The 19975-nt window shown below is 35.7% G+C and overlaps 1 protein-coding gene across 3 annotated transcripts in view; it reads right to left on the reverse strand.

The window, feature by feature from the left end:
* The window catches only part of LOC145674111 (laminin subunit alpha-2-like), a 174586-nt gene extending 156097 nt beyond the window's left edge, over nt 1-18489 (reverse strand). For all 3 annotated transcript variants that reach the window (XM_081743938.1, XM_081743936.1, XM_081743935.1), the window contains exon 1: nt 18324-18489. In XM_081743938.1, the coding sequence (XP_081600064.1) occupies nt 18324-18474 (151 nt within the window). In that variant the 5' untranslated portion in view covers nt 18475-18489. The remainder of the gene's footprint in view (nt 1-18323) is intronic.
* Between the last annotated feature and the right edge of the window lie 1486 nt (nt 18490-19975).

The raw sequence follows: 19975 nt of genomic DNA on the forward strand, positions 1-19975 counted from the left end.
TTCACTTAGGCACTAATATGTGCTCGAACCAAATATCCATACTTCAGATACCTGCGGAAGTTCCGCAACAATTTTTTATCAAGGTAGTTCGTGAGTACTTCAAGTCATACGCCCGTAGTCAAACTCCCTTTTTAAAAATTATTACGTGAGTTCCTTAGGATTCTGAAACACGTATTTTTGGACAGTTACATATTAGTTCGTAAGTAAAGTCTTGACCTGACTACGATAAGTCCCATAGTTTTGGAGCTATGAACCTTTAAAAATCAATTTTTCATGTTTTCGGCAGCTTATAACTCCGAAAGGAAGCATTTGTGCACCCAGGTTGGTTTATACTTTTTGTCTTATCTTGGTGTCAGGAATTATCTCCCAAACGTTGTCGGTGTTGTTTTGAAACACCCTGTATGTATAGTATACACACACATAATCTATTGGATAACAATATTGTGAACATATTATCCATGAGATATCATTCCTTTCTTATTATCCGCTGTCTATTGTTACAACTGGAATTCTCCCACTCGATAAACCGAATGTACTGCACATGTGTACTTATATGTATAAGCAAGCAGTAGGAGAAAACATACTTCTTGTACAGCACGACACATGACCTGAAGGAGGTGCATTGGTCACGGAGTGTCTCATGGATGTGTACAAATAAGCACAGATAAATCAACTTCTCTGAATATGTATGACAAATGAACCTCTTTATCTCCTTTAAAAGTGTCCCTTTGACTCTGCTTCATGAATACACTTGGTTAAATGTAGATTCTGTTTTACCAGTAGATACATAAATTAATGATATATAAAACACGCAACATGAAAACAAAAATTCATGTATCATGTCCGTAACAGTATTACATTTTGAGAAGCATAAGTAGAAATATGCAATTATTAGTTTCAAAACAACAAATACCCGTCTACAGTTTTGTGATTTATTAAATAAATTATTTACCCATGTATTTACTCCTCTTGGAACCATCATGCTATTCCCATTCATTTTATCTCACAAAATGTTTGATTTTTTGCCTTTTAACAATATGGCGTTTAGCGTCCGCTATATTATTATTTTTTATCTGACGTCATATAGCCAGTATCAATCCTGATAGTCTTGTATCGTTTGACCTGATTCTCGTTAAACGAATTATCTCATACAGTTATGAAAGATACAAGAGATGTTTGTTCGCCATTTTACACGAATAAGAACTTTTTTCTTCCTAATCCTATATATACAGTGAAACCTCTACTAACGGACACCTCTATAAAGCGGACACCTCCTATAACGGACATATTTTGTAATCCCCAAACACTGTAATAGGAAAAAACATATTGGCAAACCTCTCTAAAGCGGACACTCTCTAGTACGGACACGGACAGTCTTTCTTGTCTTTTATAGGTATTATTTACCTCCGTATTACGGACACTTTCTCTAGAAACAAGTTGGAAAATGTAGTAAAAATACACTTTTAGTAATTCATACGTATATCACCAAGGAAGAACATGTGGGTGTGACAACATTTTGCCTCCTCAACTGTATGTTCAGCAACCCAGAGGAAGGGTCTCAGCTTCACAACACCCTTATATCCTTTCCTTGCATTCTACTCCCACTCAACCTGCTTCAGAAACAAAAGTGATTGACAGTTGCCCACTGTTTGGAATGACCCACCATTCTACTGTCCCGCTGGAGTCTCTAACCAAACAGAAGACAAGTTTGGTATTTTTGACCACGGGTACGCATATTGTCTTTTTAAAAAAGTCATTACTGGACTGTAATTAACTCACAAATTAAAGCAATACACCGAAAACGTAGTAAGTGGCGATAAGTGTAAAGTGCAGAGAACTATAACATCTTATTCCCGTGTTGTGCCTCGAATTGGATGGCGCAAGATAATGCAGGTCCAGTAACATTTTGGAAATATTTATAAATACGTGATTCATGCAAAAATATTTTTTTCTAATTGCATATTACCTGGTTTATTAATTTACGTAAGAAAATATTGAAACCTCTCTAAGGCGGACACCTCTCTATAGCGGACAATTTTTGATTCCCCACGGCTGTCCGCTTTAGAGAGGTTTCACTGTATATATATATATATATATATATATATATATATATATAATGTTCTTGATTTTTTGCATGCTAAACGTTTAATTGACAATTCATCAATCAGAAGTGAGCAGTTTCCAATTATATTGATCGCTCGATTTAACGTAAAGACGACTTTCAATTGCTTCTTCAGTCAAATCAGGAAAGATCTATTTTCCCCTATATTCTGCAATGTTACAACTTAGTATTTTGTGCCGTTTAATTATGCTTCCAATTACAGATTATTGTTATCGGAAATAAAGTTTTGAGAAATAACAGTAGACTTCATTAAAAGAAATAAATAATAACTTTCTCATTTTCGTTTAGTTAGTTCAGTGATGGACAAACTGCGGTTCGCGAGCCAGACGTGACTACCTGAAAGGTTCTATTCGGCTCGTGACATAATTTGTAATCTCACGAATTTAACTTCACCTTTGAAAATCAGTGGATCTCATTTTGAACCAGTATGATAACCTTTCATCAATGCAAGCTTTGGAAATGTGGGTGTGGAGGGGAATGAAGAGAATTAGCTGGGTTGAGCGGAAAGCGAATGAGAAGCTGTTAGAAATGGAGGGGAAGAAAAGAACAACTTTAGATATTATTAAGAAGAGGAAGAGAAAATGGTTGGAACATTGGCTAAGAAAGGACTGAATCATGCAGGACGTGATAGAGGGTATGGTGGCAGAAAAAAGGGAAGGGAGGAGGGGATTACAATTAATTGACGATATCAAACCAGAAAACATAAAGACGAAGAGGTTAGCGGAAGACTGTGAACTTCTCAGCTGCGGCAAGTGATCTGCCAATAATGACAGAAAATCATAGTAATGAATAATGAGGCCTGTTTTGTAGAAGTTACATTGAAACTGGGGATTCATGAACTTATATTTTTAATTCCACACATGCCATTAAATGCATGTTATTATTCTTAGAAAATGAAAGGCAGTAAATACTATAAGCATATGCTACGACATGAAATGAAATGAAATCTTTAAGTTTTACGTCCCACGGTTATGCCGGTGAGGCTAAAGGAGACGGTGATAATCAGAGATGAATGAAAATGGTGGAATGAAGAAAGTGGGAGGAAACGGGAGAACCCCGAGAAAACCCACGAGCACGGTGTTTGTCCACCACAAAGTTCACTTGGCGGGGGCTGGGATCGAACCCGGGACCCCAAGCACCAGAGGTGAACGCTCTACCACTGAGCCACCGCGCCCCCGCATATGCTACGACATTTAAAGAAATACACAATTGCAGTATTAATTGTTTTGAATTGCAATTAAAACACCATTGAGGGGCCGCGGTGGCTCAGTGGTAGAGCGTTCACCTCTGGTGCTTGGGGTCCCGAGTTCGATCCCAGCCCCCGCCAAGTGAACTTTGTGGTGGACAAACACCGTGTGCGTGGGTTTTCTCGAGGTTCTCCCGTTTCCTCCCACTTTCTTCATTCCACCATTTCATTCATTACTCATCATCACCGTCTCCTTTAGCCTAATCGGCATAACAGTGGGACGTAAAACTCAAAGATTTAATTTCATTTAAAACGTTATTGCTGTAGCTTTCTTAACTCCACGGGAAGACAAATAACCAATAGGTACTCACGCAACGGCAAATATTATATGGCACCATTTTTTTCTATTAACCAGTAATACCGGTACATACAAAAACTTTACATTTCTAAATGAAACTATATAAATTAACGGGTCACTTAAAAAAATGGGGCAATTGCTCCCTCCTGCCCCCCTAATCTCCACCTCTGAGTGTGACCATGGGATAATTTTACTCCCAGCATGGTTTGAAACTCCAATCACGCTCGCTGAAACATCATTTATCACGTCTCTAGCTGTGATGCAACAGATGCGTCAAATATTGACATCAGCAACAAAAGTTAGAAAAATGCACCTATATCCGAAATTATGCTGATGAGTAAGAGAACGAGGGTGATTTTGAGAAAGGTTAAAAAACATATATTTACAAGCGAATAACGGATATGAACATATATAGCAATTCAGGCTTCAAAAATGAATCGCGAGGGTTTATTATATACTGTGAGAGTGAGAAATAATATATTAGTTACGAACAATGTTAAGTAAAGTAATGAGGAAACGTTGACATTTGATAATAAAGTAAGAGTAAAGGGAAATGTGAGGATTATCTGAATGACAACAAACAATAATATTTCATAACTTTAAAATAAAGAGATTTGTTGTTAATTGAATTAATGATTATAGGATATTGCTTATTGTTCATCCTCGGTAGAAAGACAATACTATTTTAGATGCATTTTGATTATTATTGTGACAAGTTATATAGAGAAGGTTATAAAATAATACATATAGAAATTATAAATTTTAACAATTTACGCCTGTTATGGAGGAAGACCTCCATGCACGAACTTTCTGTGTTGCTTTCTAGCATAATTAATGAAGTATTTATAAAACGGTTTGATGGTATAGGCTGAGGTTCATACTAACAAAAATTTAATTTAAAGGTTAACCCACGATGCCCGTTCTGACTAATCAATTAATTAATTTAAAAACTAACCCTTTGTTTATTATTTGTTTAGTTTAAATATTTTGTTTTTGGCTTTTTACCTGTATAAGTTTTTTATTTTGTTTTTGTATTTTTACTTTTATTTTTAAATTTTACTTTTTTAAAAGTGCGTTTACAAAACCTCAGCCTGTTTTTTTATTTTTAATTTTGAAAGTTTTTAATATACATTAATGAGTTGAATTTACATTATAGTAAATGTTGGCATTCGAACTGAGCGAAGGAAAAAAAATATTGGTGTGAAGAAGATTAGTTGCATTGAGGTAAAAAGTGGAATATAAAATTATGGTAGGGTTGAGAATAATGAAATAATAGTGATGTTGACTAGCAATAAAGAAAAAATGACACGAGGTTTAAATGGAGTGATTGAAGGAATATTGGCGTAAGAATGAGAGGGAAATATTGGTATGTGAGTAGAAAAAAAAAATTAAAAAATGTACGAAAGATCAAGTGTAAAGAACAAATGTTGAGTAAAATTTATGAGATGGTTGAGTGATGATGGAAGAGAATGAAGAGGTTTGGTCTAGTGAACTATAAACCTGAAATATGCCGGCAAACTCGCAAGTACAGTATTTGGTAAAATTACAGAGATTGAAGTTGGAAGAAAATAACCACCTCTGGTACAGTACAGAATCTCTGGCAGACAAGATTCCTGTAGAATCAAAGGAGAAACAGTAGTAAATGACCTAGTTTGGTTTGAAACAGAGACTGCATATAACAAGTAGGGAGTCTTCTCTCTTTTGACTGGCCACACGTGTTGCTGGAGCACTTGACCGCATAAAAGCTACGCTCTGCACTCAAACCGGTAGTGTTCATGACGATGGCCACTTAACTTTGGGAAGGGAAGCGTGAAAGGAAGAAGAAATTAATAAGTGCACAGATTAAAAAGAAAAAGAAAAATGAGAGAATGAAAGGGAAAGCCCTCATAAATGAAAGGAATGTGACAAGAAAAGCTGTGTTCTTTTCAGAAGAAAAATCTATGAGCAAAACGTTAAAAACAAAGATAGAAAGAATATCCCATTGTTTAAAAAATTATCGTGAGCCAGGGTATTATTTGTAGGACTGGAAAAATCCCTGTATATCCCCTGTGAATTTCTTGACACCTGAGACAACTCGTTAATATATTAATTCGCAGTTTGCAGGGAATAACAATTTACGAGTATAATGAAATTTTGAGTGTAACTTCCCCGGGTTATGCAATATAGAAAAAAGAAACAGATAAAATAAAATATCTAGTTTAACGTCCCACGATTATGCCTTTTAGGCTAAGGGAAATGGATTACTAATGGATGGAATGAAAAGTAAGTGGAAGCGGGAGAACTCCAAGAAACCCGATGGACATGGTGACGTACACCACAAGCTTACATGGCTTGGGATTAAACCAGAGACCCTTAAACCAGAGGTGAACACTCTGCCACTGAACCTCCGTGGCTTCCAAAAGACAGATTACATTGTCTATAAATGAAAGGATTATTAAAAGTAATTTCTATATCATCTAGGTATTCATGACTGAAAACCCAGTACGTATTAAATGGGATCTATATTAACACAGAATTTTTCTTGGTAGAATAAAGTAGACTGCCATTAATATTGGAACAGGGATCTTATATGTCTGTAGTCAGAGAATTAGTATCGTGCAGAAAACACGAATTCTACGGAAAGAAACAAGAGCGTTTTGTACTGAGAAGACTTAGGGATATCTTTGATATACAGAGATAACATCTTATTCTTAAATATCTTTGATACGGCAAAAGAAAGGCAACCGAATAGGAAGCCGATAAAGAAGTATTTTTCATCCCTTTTTCATGTAAATGCGTCATTGCTGGTATTTATCAGCAATTCTTAACCACTAAAACTAAACCGATTTCATTCTATGAACACATTTGTTATCTCTGTCAAGCCTGCAGCTAGGAAAGAAAGAGATTAAATTCACTGTAGTTTTAAAAATCTTTTTACAGATGTATCATGTACCCTCGATACATCTCTCTTGTCTAATCTTGTTTATTTCGGAATCCCACAGACTAACTTCTGATAAACACAGCTAACATAGGCATATGCACTTTTACCATACCCTTTCTGTCCAACAATATATAGCGAAAGGAGAAATAAGAGTGAAAGAAGTATTTGTGAAGGTAAATGAGAGAGGGGAAAGGATCAGTTAAAATTAAAAGAAGTTTACTTAGAATGTTAAAAGAGAGAAAATAAAATTATTAAAAGCAAATTTGAATCTTTGTTCCGTGAAAGATGTACGTAAACACACATAAAATTTGTTGTATTCAAGTCGTACAGTTAATGTATAAAGAACACACATTGGAGATCTCAATACGACATCTGGTTGCGAAATGACGCTTCTATAGTTGCTCATTATGCGTACTTATCCACTATCAACCTGACAGCACATCCCACTCAAAGAAACATAAGATTGATAAATATGGTAATCCTGATCTCGTTTCAAGTCATTAAATCAACATGGCAGCCATAAGGTACTCATTGACTTTCATTCGTATCATCATTTCATATGCAATAAAGACAGCAAAAATCACTACGGTTTTGATACTAGAAGTATTTAATTTGTTTTCCCATTAAATTCAAAAATGCCTAGCTTGTATTCCGAGCACAGTAGTTTGTGAAATTTGCCCTATAGCCCAGTAAATCTCTCAAGTCAGGGGTGTGCTAGTGGGTTCTCCTCTTCTTAACTTTGCTCTGTCCTTGCAAATTATGACAAATAATGGTGCAAAAGATATCTATGCCCCCTTAACACTATATTGCCCCTAAAGTTCACGGTACATTATGGGTTTATACAGGGCCGTCCGTCGATTTGCGGGGTATGGGGCCAGTAAATTGTGGGACCAATGATGTAGGTATAAATTCCATGTTCAGTATGAACACCAACTTCGACTTTTTCATATCAGTGATAGTGATATAATGAATTTAGTGACATCAATAGTATGCAATCATAAAACTGTCTTACACTTCTAAAAAATTTTGCATTCCAAGAAGAAATTAGAAATTGTAAATTTATTAATTTTCTTCTAGGACCTAACTCTTCCCTTCTATGGTGCGAGGCCCCTCAAACGCAAGGCTTGGAGAAACCGCCGCACTTGACCCAACCATGAGACGGCCCGGAAATGAAGTGAATACCAAATAGGGAAAGGCCTGGAATGTATTCAAGAATTTCAAATGCACATATTTAGAAGAACTTTGAAAGAAAGAAGGAAAAACGGGGAAACAATAACATAATCAGAGCTTTCGTTTTGGTCGAAGAATTCAAGTTTTGGTAGAAAGGACACTGTACGTAAGAACTATTACTTCATAGCCGTGCTGATTCCCATAACTTGTCGTGTACAGGCGGGGACTTGATCCCCTTCTTTACGTCATTGATTTGAATATTTACTACTACACATAAAAGTAAATACAAAGGTTTCAAAATGAAGGTAGCTGTTACATTCTCTCAAACAAGGCTGAATATATTTAATCTCTTTAAGGTAAAATTTTATCCAATTTCGTTCATATGCATTGTCGTCTATACTCATGTGCTTTCAAGAGGTCATTCGGAGTACAACAGCGACAACAAGTTTCTTGAACTTTCTATGAGAATAGAGCGTTGCATTTGGCACAATTTGAGAGAATGTAATATTCAACTTTTCGAACATTACGAAAACTAAATACAGAAAAAAACCATAAAATATGACTTTCAATACATAGCATGTAAGTTCACTTTTCAATACATAATAACAAAGGAATTTATACTGGAAATTCGGCCTAATTTGTAATATAAAGAGATATTTGATAAAGCTCCGTATGTTGGTTTCTCAAAACACGTATCGTATTGTTTGAAAGGGGAGCAGGTTTAGTTTCGAAAGCAAGAACCCTGGAAATTGCCAAGTCATCTTATTTCCGAGATCTACTCAGAATATTGTTTATCGAACATCCTGATCGGTTATCAACACTGTTTTGAATCTACATGTACAAACGAGTTTGGTGTTCGTACTTAGCTATCAGGGCCATACCTAGACATTCTTCTCAGAATGCATAATCTTTAAATAACAACAGGAAAACGTAATGCTTATATAATGCACTGAAAAGGAGGTTTTTGTGGAGTAAAATGAAGAAATTGGACTAAAACTAAAAGCATTGGGCGCGATTTATTCTAATGAATTATAGCGAATCACTTACGTGGCATCAGGGTAAACTCTAGCCCTCAACATTAGGAAGAGTGTACAATGCTTTTAGCGTTAGTCCAGTTTTTTCATTTTACCCCACAAAAATCCATCATTTAATGCATTTCATATTTTTAAAAGTTCTTTTTAGGGCTATTTTTTTATTTTAAGATTATATCAGATTTAACTCATTCTCAACTAAATCTTAGATGATGATCTAGTAAGTTAGGTACCTTACTATATTTAATTGTGTTAGTTAAAGAAAAAAACTGGTTAATCTTTTCATGATATTTATGATTCAACGAAAGAATGTGTCTTTTATAAAATTACATTGTAGAAGGCAATAATCTTTTTCCTTATTACAAAAAGAAAAGCTACACAAACTTCGATAAATCTCTTGTAAATGCTTAAACTTGTTAACGTAAACTCCACATAACGCCTGCTTGTCTGCAACCAACCATACTTACATAAGGGATTGGTTGCATAAGCGGAGCACACTATTTTTGCTGAATAATTTTGTTAATTTTACATTAAAGCGGCAAACAAGATCAAAAATTATGTGCAAATACATTATCATCAGGTTTATTTATCTGTACAACATCAATATATTAAATAAATAAGTTTATCAAACGTAAAGCTCCTCAGTTTAAGAAAAAATCTGTAACGCAAGCATTGCATTTCACAATAATTTTTTCGATCTATCTGAGAACCAACAAAATGAAACATTTAGGAAATTGCGTGCATATCTCATGTTCATAATTTTGGATAAGATTAATTTTGATTTTCGATGGATCCAAATTTTCGGATACTATAAGAACAGTTTCCTTACAGCATCAGATGTCACTGAATATCTATAGGGGCTGCAGTGTCTTTACTCCTGATGTATGGGATCCTTGGTTGCATCCCAACTTGCGCCAAGAGGTCTTTGTGATAGACATACACCATGTAAGTGATTTTCCTCGGCGTTCTTCCGATTCTTTCCACTTTCTTTATTTCCCATTTTGTTCACACAATCGCCGTCTCCCTTGGCCTCGGAACATAATCGTGGGGTGTTCAATTTTAAAAAAAGTCCACGTAATATACAAGAAGTTAATTTGATGTTCATTGATATCTAAGACTTAAAACAAATAGTTTTGGACAATTAAGCAAGGACGTCTATTGGAGATATAACTAAATCTTCTATATTTTTCAGCATGAATTAAGAATATATCAGGGGTAAAAGTGGATCTGAAAAGATAGGGGGGCGCATGATATTACGCCGTCCCCTGTGCCTATCTTTGCTCATTGTAATTTTTTAGGAAGTGGAGGGACGCCATAGATATTTTTTGGGAGTGGGAGAACGGCATCTCCCCTCGTTCCTCCTCTCGTTTATCCTTGACAACAATCCCATGATACTAGAAATAAACAACATGATTTATTTATATTGTCACTGAATGTCTGAAGACTGTCTAAAAGTCTTTGCCCGAAGACAGGGTCTAGCCAGTAGCTAATGAGGTAACTATACAGTAGACCAGAAGATTCTGTTCAGTTTTTCTCCCCTTGTGATTCAGAAAGGTATGTGGACTACTGGATTGGATTAAATAGATTTGGGTTTAATATATTTTCATCACAGAGGCTACGAACAGTGACTTCCTGTGTAGGACCTGAATAACTACTTCAATCCATGTCATAAAAATTCGTGATGGTTCTATGTCAGGACGTTTTTTTTTTTTCTTCTCAGGAGTTTCTTCTCACTTCTTACAGCATAACGGGCCGCTGTGGCTCAGTGGTTCAATGTCAAGCGCTTACATCTGATGCATAATGTTTGGTATTGTTTGATTGGATCGAATTGATTCAGGTTTTGCGTCCTTTTTTTTTTAACACAGAGGATATGAGGAAAATGATAGACTCTTTCAAGTGGGATCCGAACCACTAACAGGTTTTGATACAGTTCCATTGGATTGGATTAATTTAAGCTTAACGTCTCTTTTCAGTATAGAGGCTATATGAAACGGGACCTACTGTTTAAAGTGAGATCCAATTCACTACACATGTTTGTATTCAAGATAAGTGCCTCCACCGGGAACCGAACAAGCGGCAACGAATCCAGAAAACATACATGGGAACCACTCGATCATTAGAAGACAGATGGAAAACTGGAAATTATGAATTGGCGCGGAAGAACAAATTGAGATTTATGACAAACACAAGACTCAGTAGTTAAGACTTCATTACACAGAGATTCACATGTATGTATATGTCTTTTAATATTCTACCAATATGTATGCATTCTCACTTCTTACAGTGTTAAGCAGCCCTCCACTTTTCTCACAAAGGTAATATCGATAAAAATCAAACATTTAGCTTAATATTCCATGTAGGTGCACTGTAGGCAATGAAATTAATTATAAATGCTAGCTGATGATGCTGTAAGAAAAAATAAAATGAAGTTTTTAGTTAAAAGTTCCAGATCATGCACTAAGGCTAAAGGAGATGGTAATGATAATGAACCAGATGGTGGAATGAAGAAAGTGGAAATAAAGGGGGGAACCTGGAGGTAATTCACGCACATGGTATTATTCACCACAAGGTTCACATTGTACGAGTTGGGATCAAACCAGGGACTTCGCGCAGCAGAGGTAAGCCTTTTATCACTGAACCATTGAGCCACTGTGGCCTATTATTCTGTAAGAAGTGAGGAAAATCCTCAGAGAAACCTCGGTCCACATGTAGAACTATCACCAATTCTCATGGGCTGGAAATTAATCTAGAGTCTTTAGAATATAATGGACTTTCACAAAACATTCATATCCAGCAACATGTTAAAGTCCTTTAGGTATTCTTGAGCAGTCTTAGTTGAAATATCATTAATACATTGCAACAACAACAACAACACAGTTGGAACACTTCTATTGAAATTTGATTCATATTTCAATCAATATACATGTAATTTATGGTTATTTTATGCGAAACAGGAGAGAACAGCATTTTTGTCAAAGCAACGTTTTATCATTCTATGGATGTCACAAACTACCTATCGAGAAACCTGTAGTTACAATGTGGTTAATAGCGAGAATGATATCTAGCTCTTCATACTAACTACGCTGACATCCCTCATGCTATTTTATTTAAATAGCTTTTTTTTTTTTTTTACCTAATAGTTTAAGTTTTATGGTGTTACAGTACACGAAGTTCTAGGGGCAGTCAGACAGCTTTTACTTGGATTAGATGTACTTAGCATATCAACTATAATCAGCCTTATTTTAGGTTTTCTATATCAGAGCATGATACCTCTTAATTCAGGTACTTTCTCATTCAACTCAGTAATCCTTCATTAGTGTTGTCCAGAGACCAAACGAAATAAGAAGCAAGGTTTTCTCGTAAATTTTTGTCGAATTCTCGTCTCCTTTCGATTCTCAGAATGATCTCCTCGTCTCATCTCATTTTGTAATTTCTTGTAAAAGTTATCAGAAAAATTCCGCATCACGAGAGATCCACGAAGGGTGTGGTAATAACATTTAAGTCATATTTATTATTGAAGTATATTATGTAATGACTTGCGTATCTTTAAATGTTGATAATGCTCTTTATTATGTTCGTACAGTCACTTGATCAATTTATGGTTATTACTTTGAATTATGTACTATTAAAACAGTGTTTGAGATCTGAGACGTGGGTGAATTAATCTTTCTCATGAGACTCGAGAAAATTCTCGCCTCGTCTCGCGAGTGACAGTACACTTCATGCTCAAGCAGCTAATGAGTATATTCCTGTATATAAGGTCTCGGTTTCGATTCCCGGGACGCACTTATCTCGAACAAAAAACCCGACTAGTAGTCTAGATTCCACGGTGAGAAATAGGTTTTCTATTAAAGCCTTGGTGCTAGAAAGGAATACTACACACTAATCAATTAAAATCAAATCTATTCACGAAGCTAGATGAACACAGAAAATCATTATCCCATTGGGAATCGAACCCGAAACCAGAGCTCCGCTAACCATTTATGGAAGCACCTTGTATACGTTATCTCATAGCACAACAACACTCCAGAGTATTTAACTATTTCAGTAATTTGCCAAAGAATTAACATATTCATGAATAACTACTTGTAGTGTAATTGAAACATTGCATTTTAGAGCACTCATTGTACTTAAGACTCTATCGAGTACTTATTACTGCATATTTACATCATTATTCAAAATATGCATAAAAGTTATCAAGTTGCAAAAGAAAAAGAAAATAAATAACATGACCTCGATTCAACTGCGATAGCCACAATGAGAACATACGAACGCGAACCGAGGTCTACATCAAGTTTTATCTATGTCCGATTACATCATGAGTTCTCGCAGCAAGAAGCTATTTATTCTGTTAGCGGAACTAGCAACGTGCAACAGAGCTTTCACTTCGATGATTCAGACATATATACACACATAGTAACTTTTTGCACATATTACCCGTAAGAATTCACATGTCGTACATCAACGAACATAATATGGAAATAGGATACAATCAATTCACAGTTCTACAGGATGAAATAATCATCTTTCACATCTCTCAAACAACCTTTCCGTATTTTTTTTTTTTTTTTCAGGTTTGGTTCAGTCTGGAATGTTGTGGACAAATCTCTAGCGATAAATCATTATGTCTGACGTTGTCGAACTAATTTCAATGAATTAATTCTGTTCACGTTCATAAGTCATTGCGTCATTAGAAAATAATGAACTTTATGATGCATTAGCAAAAAATGCCATAATTTTGCTCTGACACACACATATGTCTTTCAGTATATCATTACTACTAAAGACAGCAAGAAAAATGTTGCGGTTACAACTAGTGGCGGCCAAATAACAAATAGACATGAAAAAATATTACGTATACACATAGATTCAAGAGATCTATAGGGACAATCGCTCACTTGAGGTCCACAAATTACATTGTATAAAATTCATAGATTAGCATTCATGGTACTTGGTTGCACTTCACAATGGACTACACAACACCATACACTTGTTTAATATCGCTTGACCAAATCACGAATCTTCACACAAACAAACGCACACACAGGCACCATGGTTCGTTTGTGGTTAAATGGTTATTTCCTATCTTTCTGTAAGGGAGACCAGAGTTCGATTCCCTTATGGTAGTATTGGCTGTACGTTAAGCTATAGATTCACGCTTTACATAAGTTCGGTGTTGAAAAAGAACTTTAAAAATTGATTATTATAACTACAGTTTATATATTGCCTTAGACCCGTAGTAAGAACAGTAAGACAGTGAGGCTGAGATATTTTTTGGGGATTGCCGAATTGAGTTCACTTTACATTCATATATACCTATCAAGGAAAAACTTTCAGGGGGACTGGAAGTGACCATATACCCACCAAGAAACAACTGGAAAGTTTCAGGGGGGTGGAGGTGATCGCAGGGGAGGCTTACACCTTTTGGTCACCCTCTAGCTTTGGCTTTGTACTACATAGAGAAGGAACTTTTCTGTCCACGCCACATGTATCATGAACTTCTAAGAATCAAATACAAATCTTTCCACATTACAATAAAATTGTGATTCTTACCTACAATTCTTTGTTTAATTTATTATCGTATGTTTCTATTCTATTAAAATTTGAAATGACGTATGTTGAACTCGATTAAATAATAATAATAAAAAAAAAACATGAAATGAAATTTGTAGTTTTACATTCCAAGTTTGCGCCCTGTAAGCTAAAGAAGAAGGATGTTTAATGTGTGTAAACGATTATTCATTTTATTTTATTTTATTTTATTTATTTAACTATCACCAGATACAGCTCAGAGGCCATTTTATACTTGATATCTAACAACAAACAATAATAATGGAAAGGATTCGGCAGGGTATCGGCCAGGGCCTGTTTAGTAAGTCTTATACCGGCATTTGCCTGGAATAACTGAGGAAAACCCTGGAAATCCCTAGTCAAGATGATCAGCAGCAGGAATCAAACCCACGACCTCCCGAATTCGAAGCCAACGCTCTACCACTTGCGCTACTTCGCTCGGTAAATGATCGGTGAAATGAAGATATGGGAAGAAAAGGGAAAACCTGAGAAAACATACTGATACAATGTTGTCCATTCTAGGATCAAACTAGGATAGAACTAGAAGAGGTGAGCACTCTACCACTGAGTCACCATATCCTCAAATTCAATTTCTGTTTATATTATACCAAATTGGGGTTCTGGCACTTGAATTATATTCAGTCCTGGCCAATATGCAAAACAAAGTTCTACTGTAACATGCTGTTGTAAGCCAGTAACATAATTCAGGTTATTCTTAAGAGACCGCAACGGAAGCATCAGATTTCCTCGAGACATTGCTAAGCAACAGGTGTAATTTAAATCTCACGAATTTTATATATATATATATATATAAAATACTTTCCAATGTAAATTGAGAACAAAATACAAACAATACATTGAGTACAGTACAAGAACATTTCTTATTTTCTTGTGTTCTTAGTTTCCCTTTCATAACATCCGTCTGAATGCTCATGAACTATAATGTGGACCTTTGACACCAAAGCAAGACCTTTAGCCTCATTCACTTTATTATCATTCACTCAATGACTTTGTTGTGTAAATAATTCACGCGAACTGGATTTTTTTTTTTTTTTTTTTGCTTCTGTTGAAACACAAATGCTCTAAAGACATTACAAGTAGTAAGCAAAATTCAGAATAAAGCTTTTTTCCCCCTTCATTATAATTACAATACACCAATGAAAGCAATTCCCGTGAATCTGAGATTTCGTTTTTTTTTTTTTTTTTTTCATCGAGTGAGAACAAGGAAATTTGACTTCATTTATAAATTATATAGACTAAGATATCCTTATTCTATACCATTCTTTTAATTATTTTCATCTAATTACAGTGATGTGAGAATGTTTCAATTTCCGTAAATAATAACTTTTAGTTGAGCAAATCGTTAGGCCCTAACACGGATATAATTGAAAAAGTCTTACACATTCACTTACTGTAAGTCGCAGACTCCAGTTCGATTCTCGATCCACTTTTTCACTGTTTACACATAGTGGAATTTGCACCCATAGAGAAACTGGTGAGAAAAAATTGAATGTTTCCTCTCTCTCTCTCTCTCTCTCTCTTATATATATATATATATATATATATATATATATATATATATATATATATATATATATATGACTGTTCTGACTGTTTTGTGTGTTTTCTGTTGACTGTTTCGTGGAGTCCAAGGTCCCTCTTTGCCATCGAGTATGAATGAGGATCAAATACCTTCCTTAGCTGTTGCCCATTGTACACAAACACAATGACCCCATTATACGTTATTCTGGGTTGAGAATTTTATTCAAATTTCTCATTACTGACTGCGAAACAAATTTTAAGTCACCCCTGAATGTTGGTTTGATGGATTCCAATTAGGCCCCCTTTGAATTTTGAATGATGGAGGCCATACAAGACGTGGATCTAAAGTTTAATATAGAACTCATACCTCACACTTAGGTATATCTCAATAGCAATCAAACAAGGATCATCCTCACCAAAGGGGAGAGAATAAATGATTAGCCACACGAAGTCTACGAAAATATGGACAAAATGAAATATAGTACAATTAATGCCATATTTTATGGGGAAACAGAAGGAAAATACACTTTTTAAAAAATATTCAGTGAAAGTAAAGGAAAGCTAGCACAATTTTCATATTAAGGAAATATAAATTAAGCCTCACAGATCGTGCTTATCATTTACAAACTTAAAATTTTAATAAATTAACAGAAAACTAAGAATTGTGTTAAAGGTGAGTTAAAGAATGAAAACTAATTGTAATTTCATACACATATTGATTGATTTCTGAGTTTAACGTCTCTTTTAGTAGCGAGGCTATATGAGACGGGACCTACTGATTAACGTGGAATCCGAACCACATGTCCTCCCACCGGGTATCCCACGTCAAAGGCGCGTATGCTAATCGTTTAGTCACGAAGGAGCTCTATACACATATTGTAATTTCATAAATATTGTTTATGTAAACTGAGAGAAATACAGCAACATTGTAAGTTATTTTGTGCATCGGTAATTTTTATTACAAATACAAGACTATTTCTTATCTCGTATTTATAATTTCCCTTTCATAATAAACGTTTTGAATTATTTAATATTATGATTAGACATTTTAAGGTTTGTTCAAGTTTTATTTTTTCGTTGCGCTGCTTTTAGAGGAGCAACCCTAATTATTTTTTTTTTTTTTTTAAACGTGGACTCTAAAGATTTTCTCCAATTAGATTAAGGTTTCTTTCGAGGGAAGAGTAGGAAATAATACATTAATTTCTACCGTATTGTAGAATTATCTACTCTTCAATAAAGCAAGAAATTTGTTGGTTGGATTGGAGCTTAGCGTGCCTTTCACAGTGGCGAATCTAGAAGGTAGAAATTAAGGGGGATTAGCCAGAACTCAGACTATGATAGGTATATCATGAGTTTACTATGAACTTCCAAAAATATATAATTAATAGCTTAAATTATTTTTGTCACTCAAAAACATCGAGGGGTCTAGGCCCCCCAGCTCTGGGCAATATCCACCACTGTCCTTTTATGACCGAGGCCATATGAGACGTTGACCTACATCTTAACATGGGGTCCGAACCGTATTACTCCTGCAGAGAAACGAGCCCGAGCCTCCCTCGCCGAAAACACATAGCCGCGGCTGATCATATAGCCACGAGGGAGCTCTATAAAGTAATAAGCGTAGACAATACCACATCAATACATATTTTAATGATGTTCATTGTATGACATCTAGTTATATTCAGTGGCATAGAGAAAGGTCAGAATGACGATCCAACACTCAACAAATTTCTATGGGACTTTAGTATTACTATGAAAAACGGGTAACTAATTCACTATAATCTCTCTCTATATTTTTTTTAAGTTATGCACTTCTCCACCCCCTCGACAATCATGTTATGAGGGTGAACAAGACGAACAGTTAGTGTCAGAACACACATCGTCAATATAAATTAAATGAAATCTTTAAGTTTTACGTCCAACGGTTATGTCGGCTAGGCTAAAGGAGAGGTGATGACGAGAAATGAATGGAATGGCGGAATGAACAAAGCGGCAGGAAACGAGAGAACCTCGAGAAAACCCACACACATGGTGTTTGTCCACCACAAAGCTAACTTGGTGCGAACTCTGATAGAACCAAGGACCCCAAGCACCAGAGGTGAATGCTTTACGACTGAGCCACCGCGGCCCCATCATATCATAAGAGTGGACGACACGAATAATTAATAGTGTCAATACACATCGTCAAAATATGTGGTACACACAAAACATATAAACATTTCTTAACATTGTCTACATTTACAGTAGTGACAGATAATCAAATGAAGTTGAATCTTTATATTATTCCATATCTGAAGTTGAATTATTTTTATTGCTAATTTGCACCATCAGAAGAAGAGGATGGAAATAAAACACCTGTTGACTCCTCTTTCTTGTACACTGGACCTTGGGCCACGTGGAATTCCCACATGGCATCGACCTACCGTATTTGAGACCCCACCACCTGGAGAACTCTTTGGTGTACTTGGGGAAAAGTCGCGGGTAGTAAGCGACACTCGAAGAGGCTGCAAGAAGGAACTTTGGCAGCAACACGAGAAGTACAAACACCAGCACTGTCGGCCACTCCCGCACCATCTCAAGCTAAAGCACCACTGCGAGCGCCAAAGCCACAACGTGCCGCTGCACTCACCGCATCCCTCCCCATCCCACGCACTTTGGTTGGCCTTTACGCACGCACACATACATACATATCCGAGTTACATATTCTTTGTGCATATACGCTATGTGATCACATTTTGCAAGGAGTTTGGAAAATTATACACTATGTAATTTTCAAACAGGGATTACTGAATAATTATCATCTTTAAAAAAAAATTAAAATGCGAAGACCAAGACACACCTCTTAAAATTTCATGTTGGATTACTTCTGTATACTGTATATGTACGTAGATAATATATGACACTCTTCTGGGAACCTCTTAGGCTTTTATATATATATATAAACGGTTGCAAATCTGTTCCAACTTCAGAATACCAGCTATAGCTACGAGCAAAGAAAACTTTAAAGAGAAGCTTTGATCCACATGTCCGTCATGGAAATTTGAACCCGGATCTCATGATTTCATTAACGTCATATATTTTGTAACTCTTTTTCAATTAATTTGCGGGCTTACTAGCTCTAAGCGAGGAGTTTTAATGCTAGCCAAGTAAATTGAATCAAAACAAAAATCTTTGATCACCAAACGTGCGATTTTGAATTTAGTACGCGGACTAACGTCTAATATATTGAATTTTACGCAACATGCAGAGTATTTAAAATACAGGGTGGCCCGAAAATAGATATACAGTCCCGTAGTGATCTGCTCACTGTATTTCATATCATTTCTTATTGTTATGAAACACGTAGACCTAGAATCTTTATTATTTGTTCTTAATGTCTTTTTACTTATACCTTAAGCTCGGAACAGCCGAAGCAAATAAATCCATATGCTAGAATGTTATACTTGATCAATGCAGGGGTGTATACCTACTTTTGAGCCACCCTGTATAATCTGTTTCTGAGAGATTACTCAGAGACTCTTGTAAGTTATAACGCAGAGAATATCAATGTAATACAACTGCCCACAATACCTGGAATAGTGATTAAAGGATGGAGTTCGCCCGCCTAGCCTTGGATATAATACAGTTTCCAATACACTATTAAAAATACTGAGAAACCGTTTCTTATCTGTGCACCGAGAATATATTTTCTCAGAAACGGAGTTTAAAAATTATCATTTCTGAGAAATGAGGAAAAGTGGAGAAAGTTATATAAAGCGGAACATAGACCTATTGTATGCTGTTTTGTTTTACTTATGAATGAATAGTGCTAAATCGCATTTCTAAATAAAGATATTCTCAGTGCACACAAATAAGAAACGGTTTCTCAAATTTGAGAAAGTCTAACAATGTGGATAGGATAGGAAACATTATTTGGACTTTTTTTAGTGGGGGGAGGGATTAAGATACGAATATTTTGGATCCCTGGTTTTGTGTACATGAAAAATGGCCATTTTGGAATCCAAATTCTATCGGGCTCGTGCTGGGGGCTCGCGCTCTCTAATTTCCATGAGGCAGACCCGTCTCGTACGAGTCT

The sequence above is a fragment of the Thermobia domestica genome, chromosome 2 (genome assembly GCF_964235325.1).
Source record: "Thermobia domestica chromosome 2, izTheDome1.hap1.1, whole genome shotgun sequence".
In the NCBI taxonomy this organism is placed as follows: Eukaryota; Metazoa; Arthropoda; class Insecta; order Zygentoma; family Lepismatidae; genus Thermobia; species Thermobia domestica.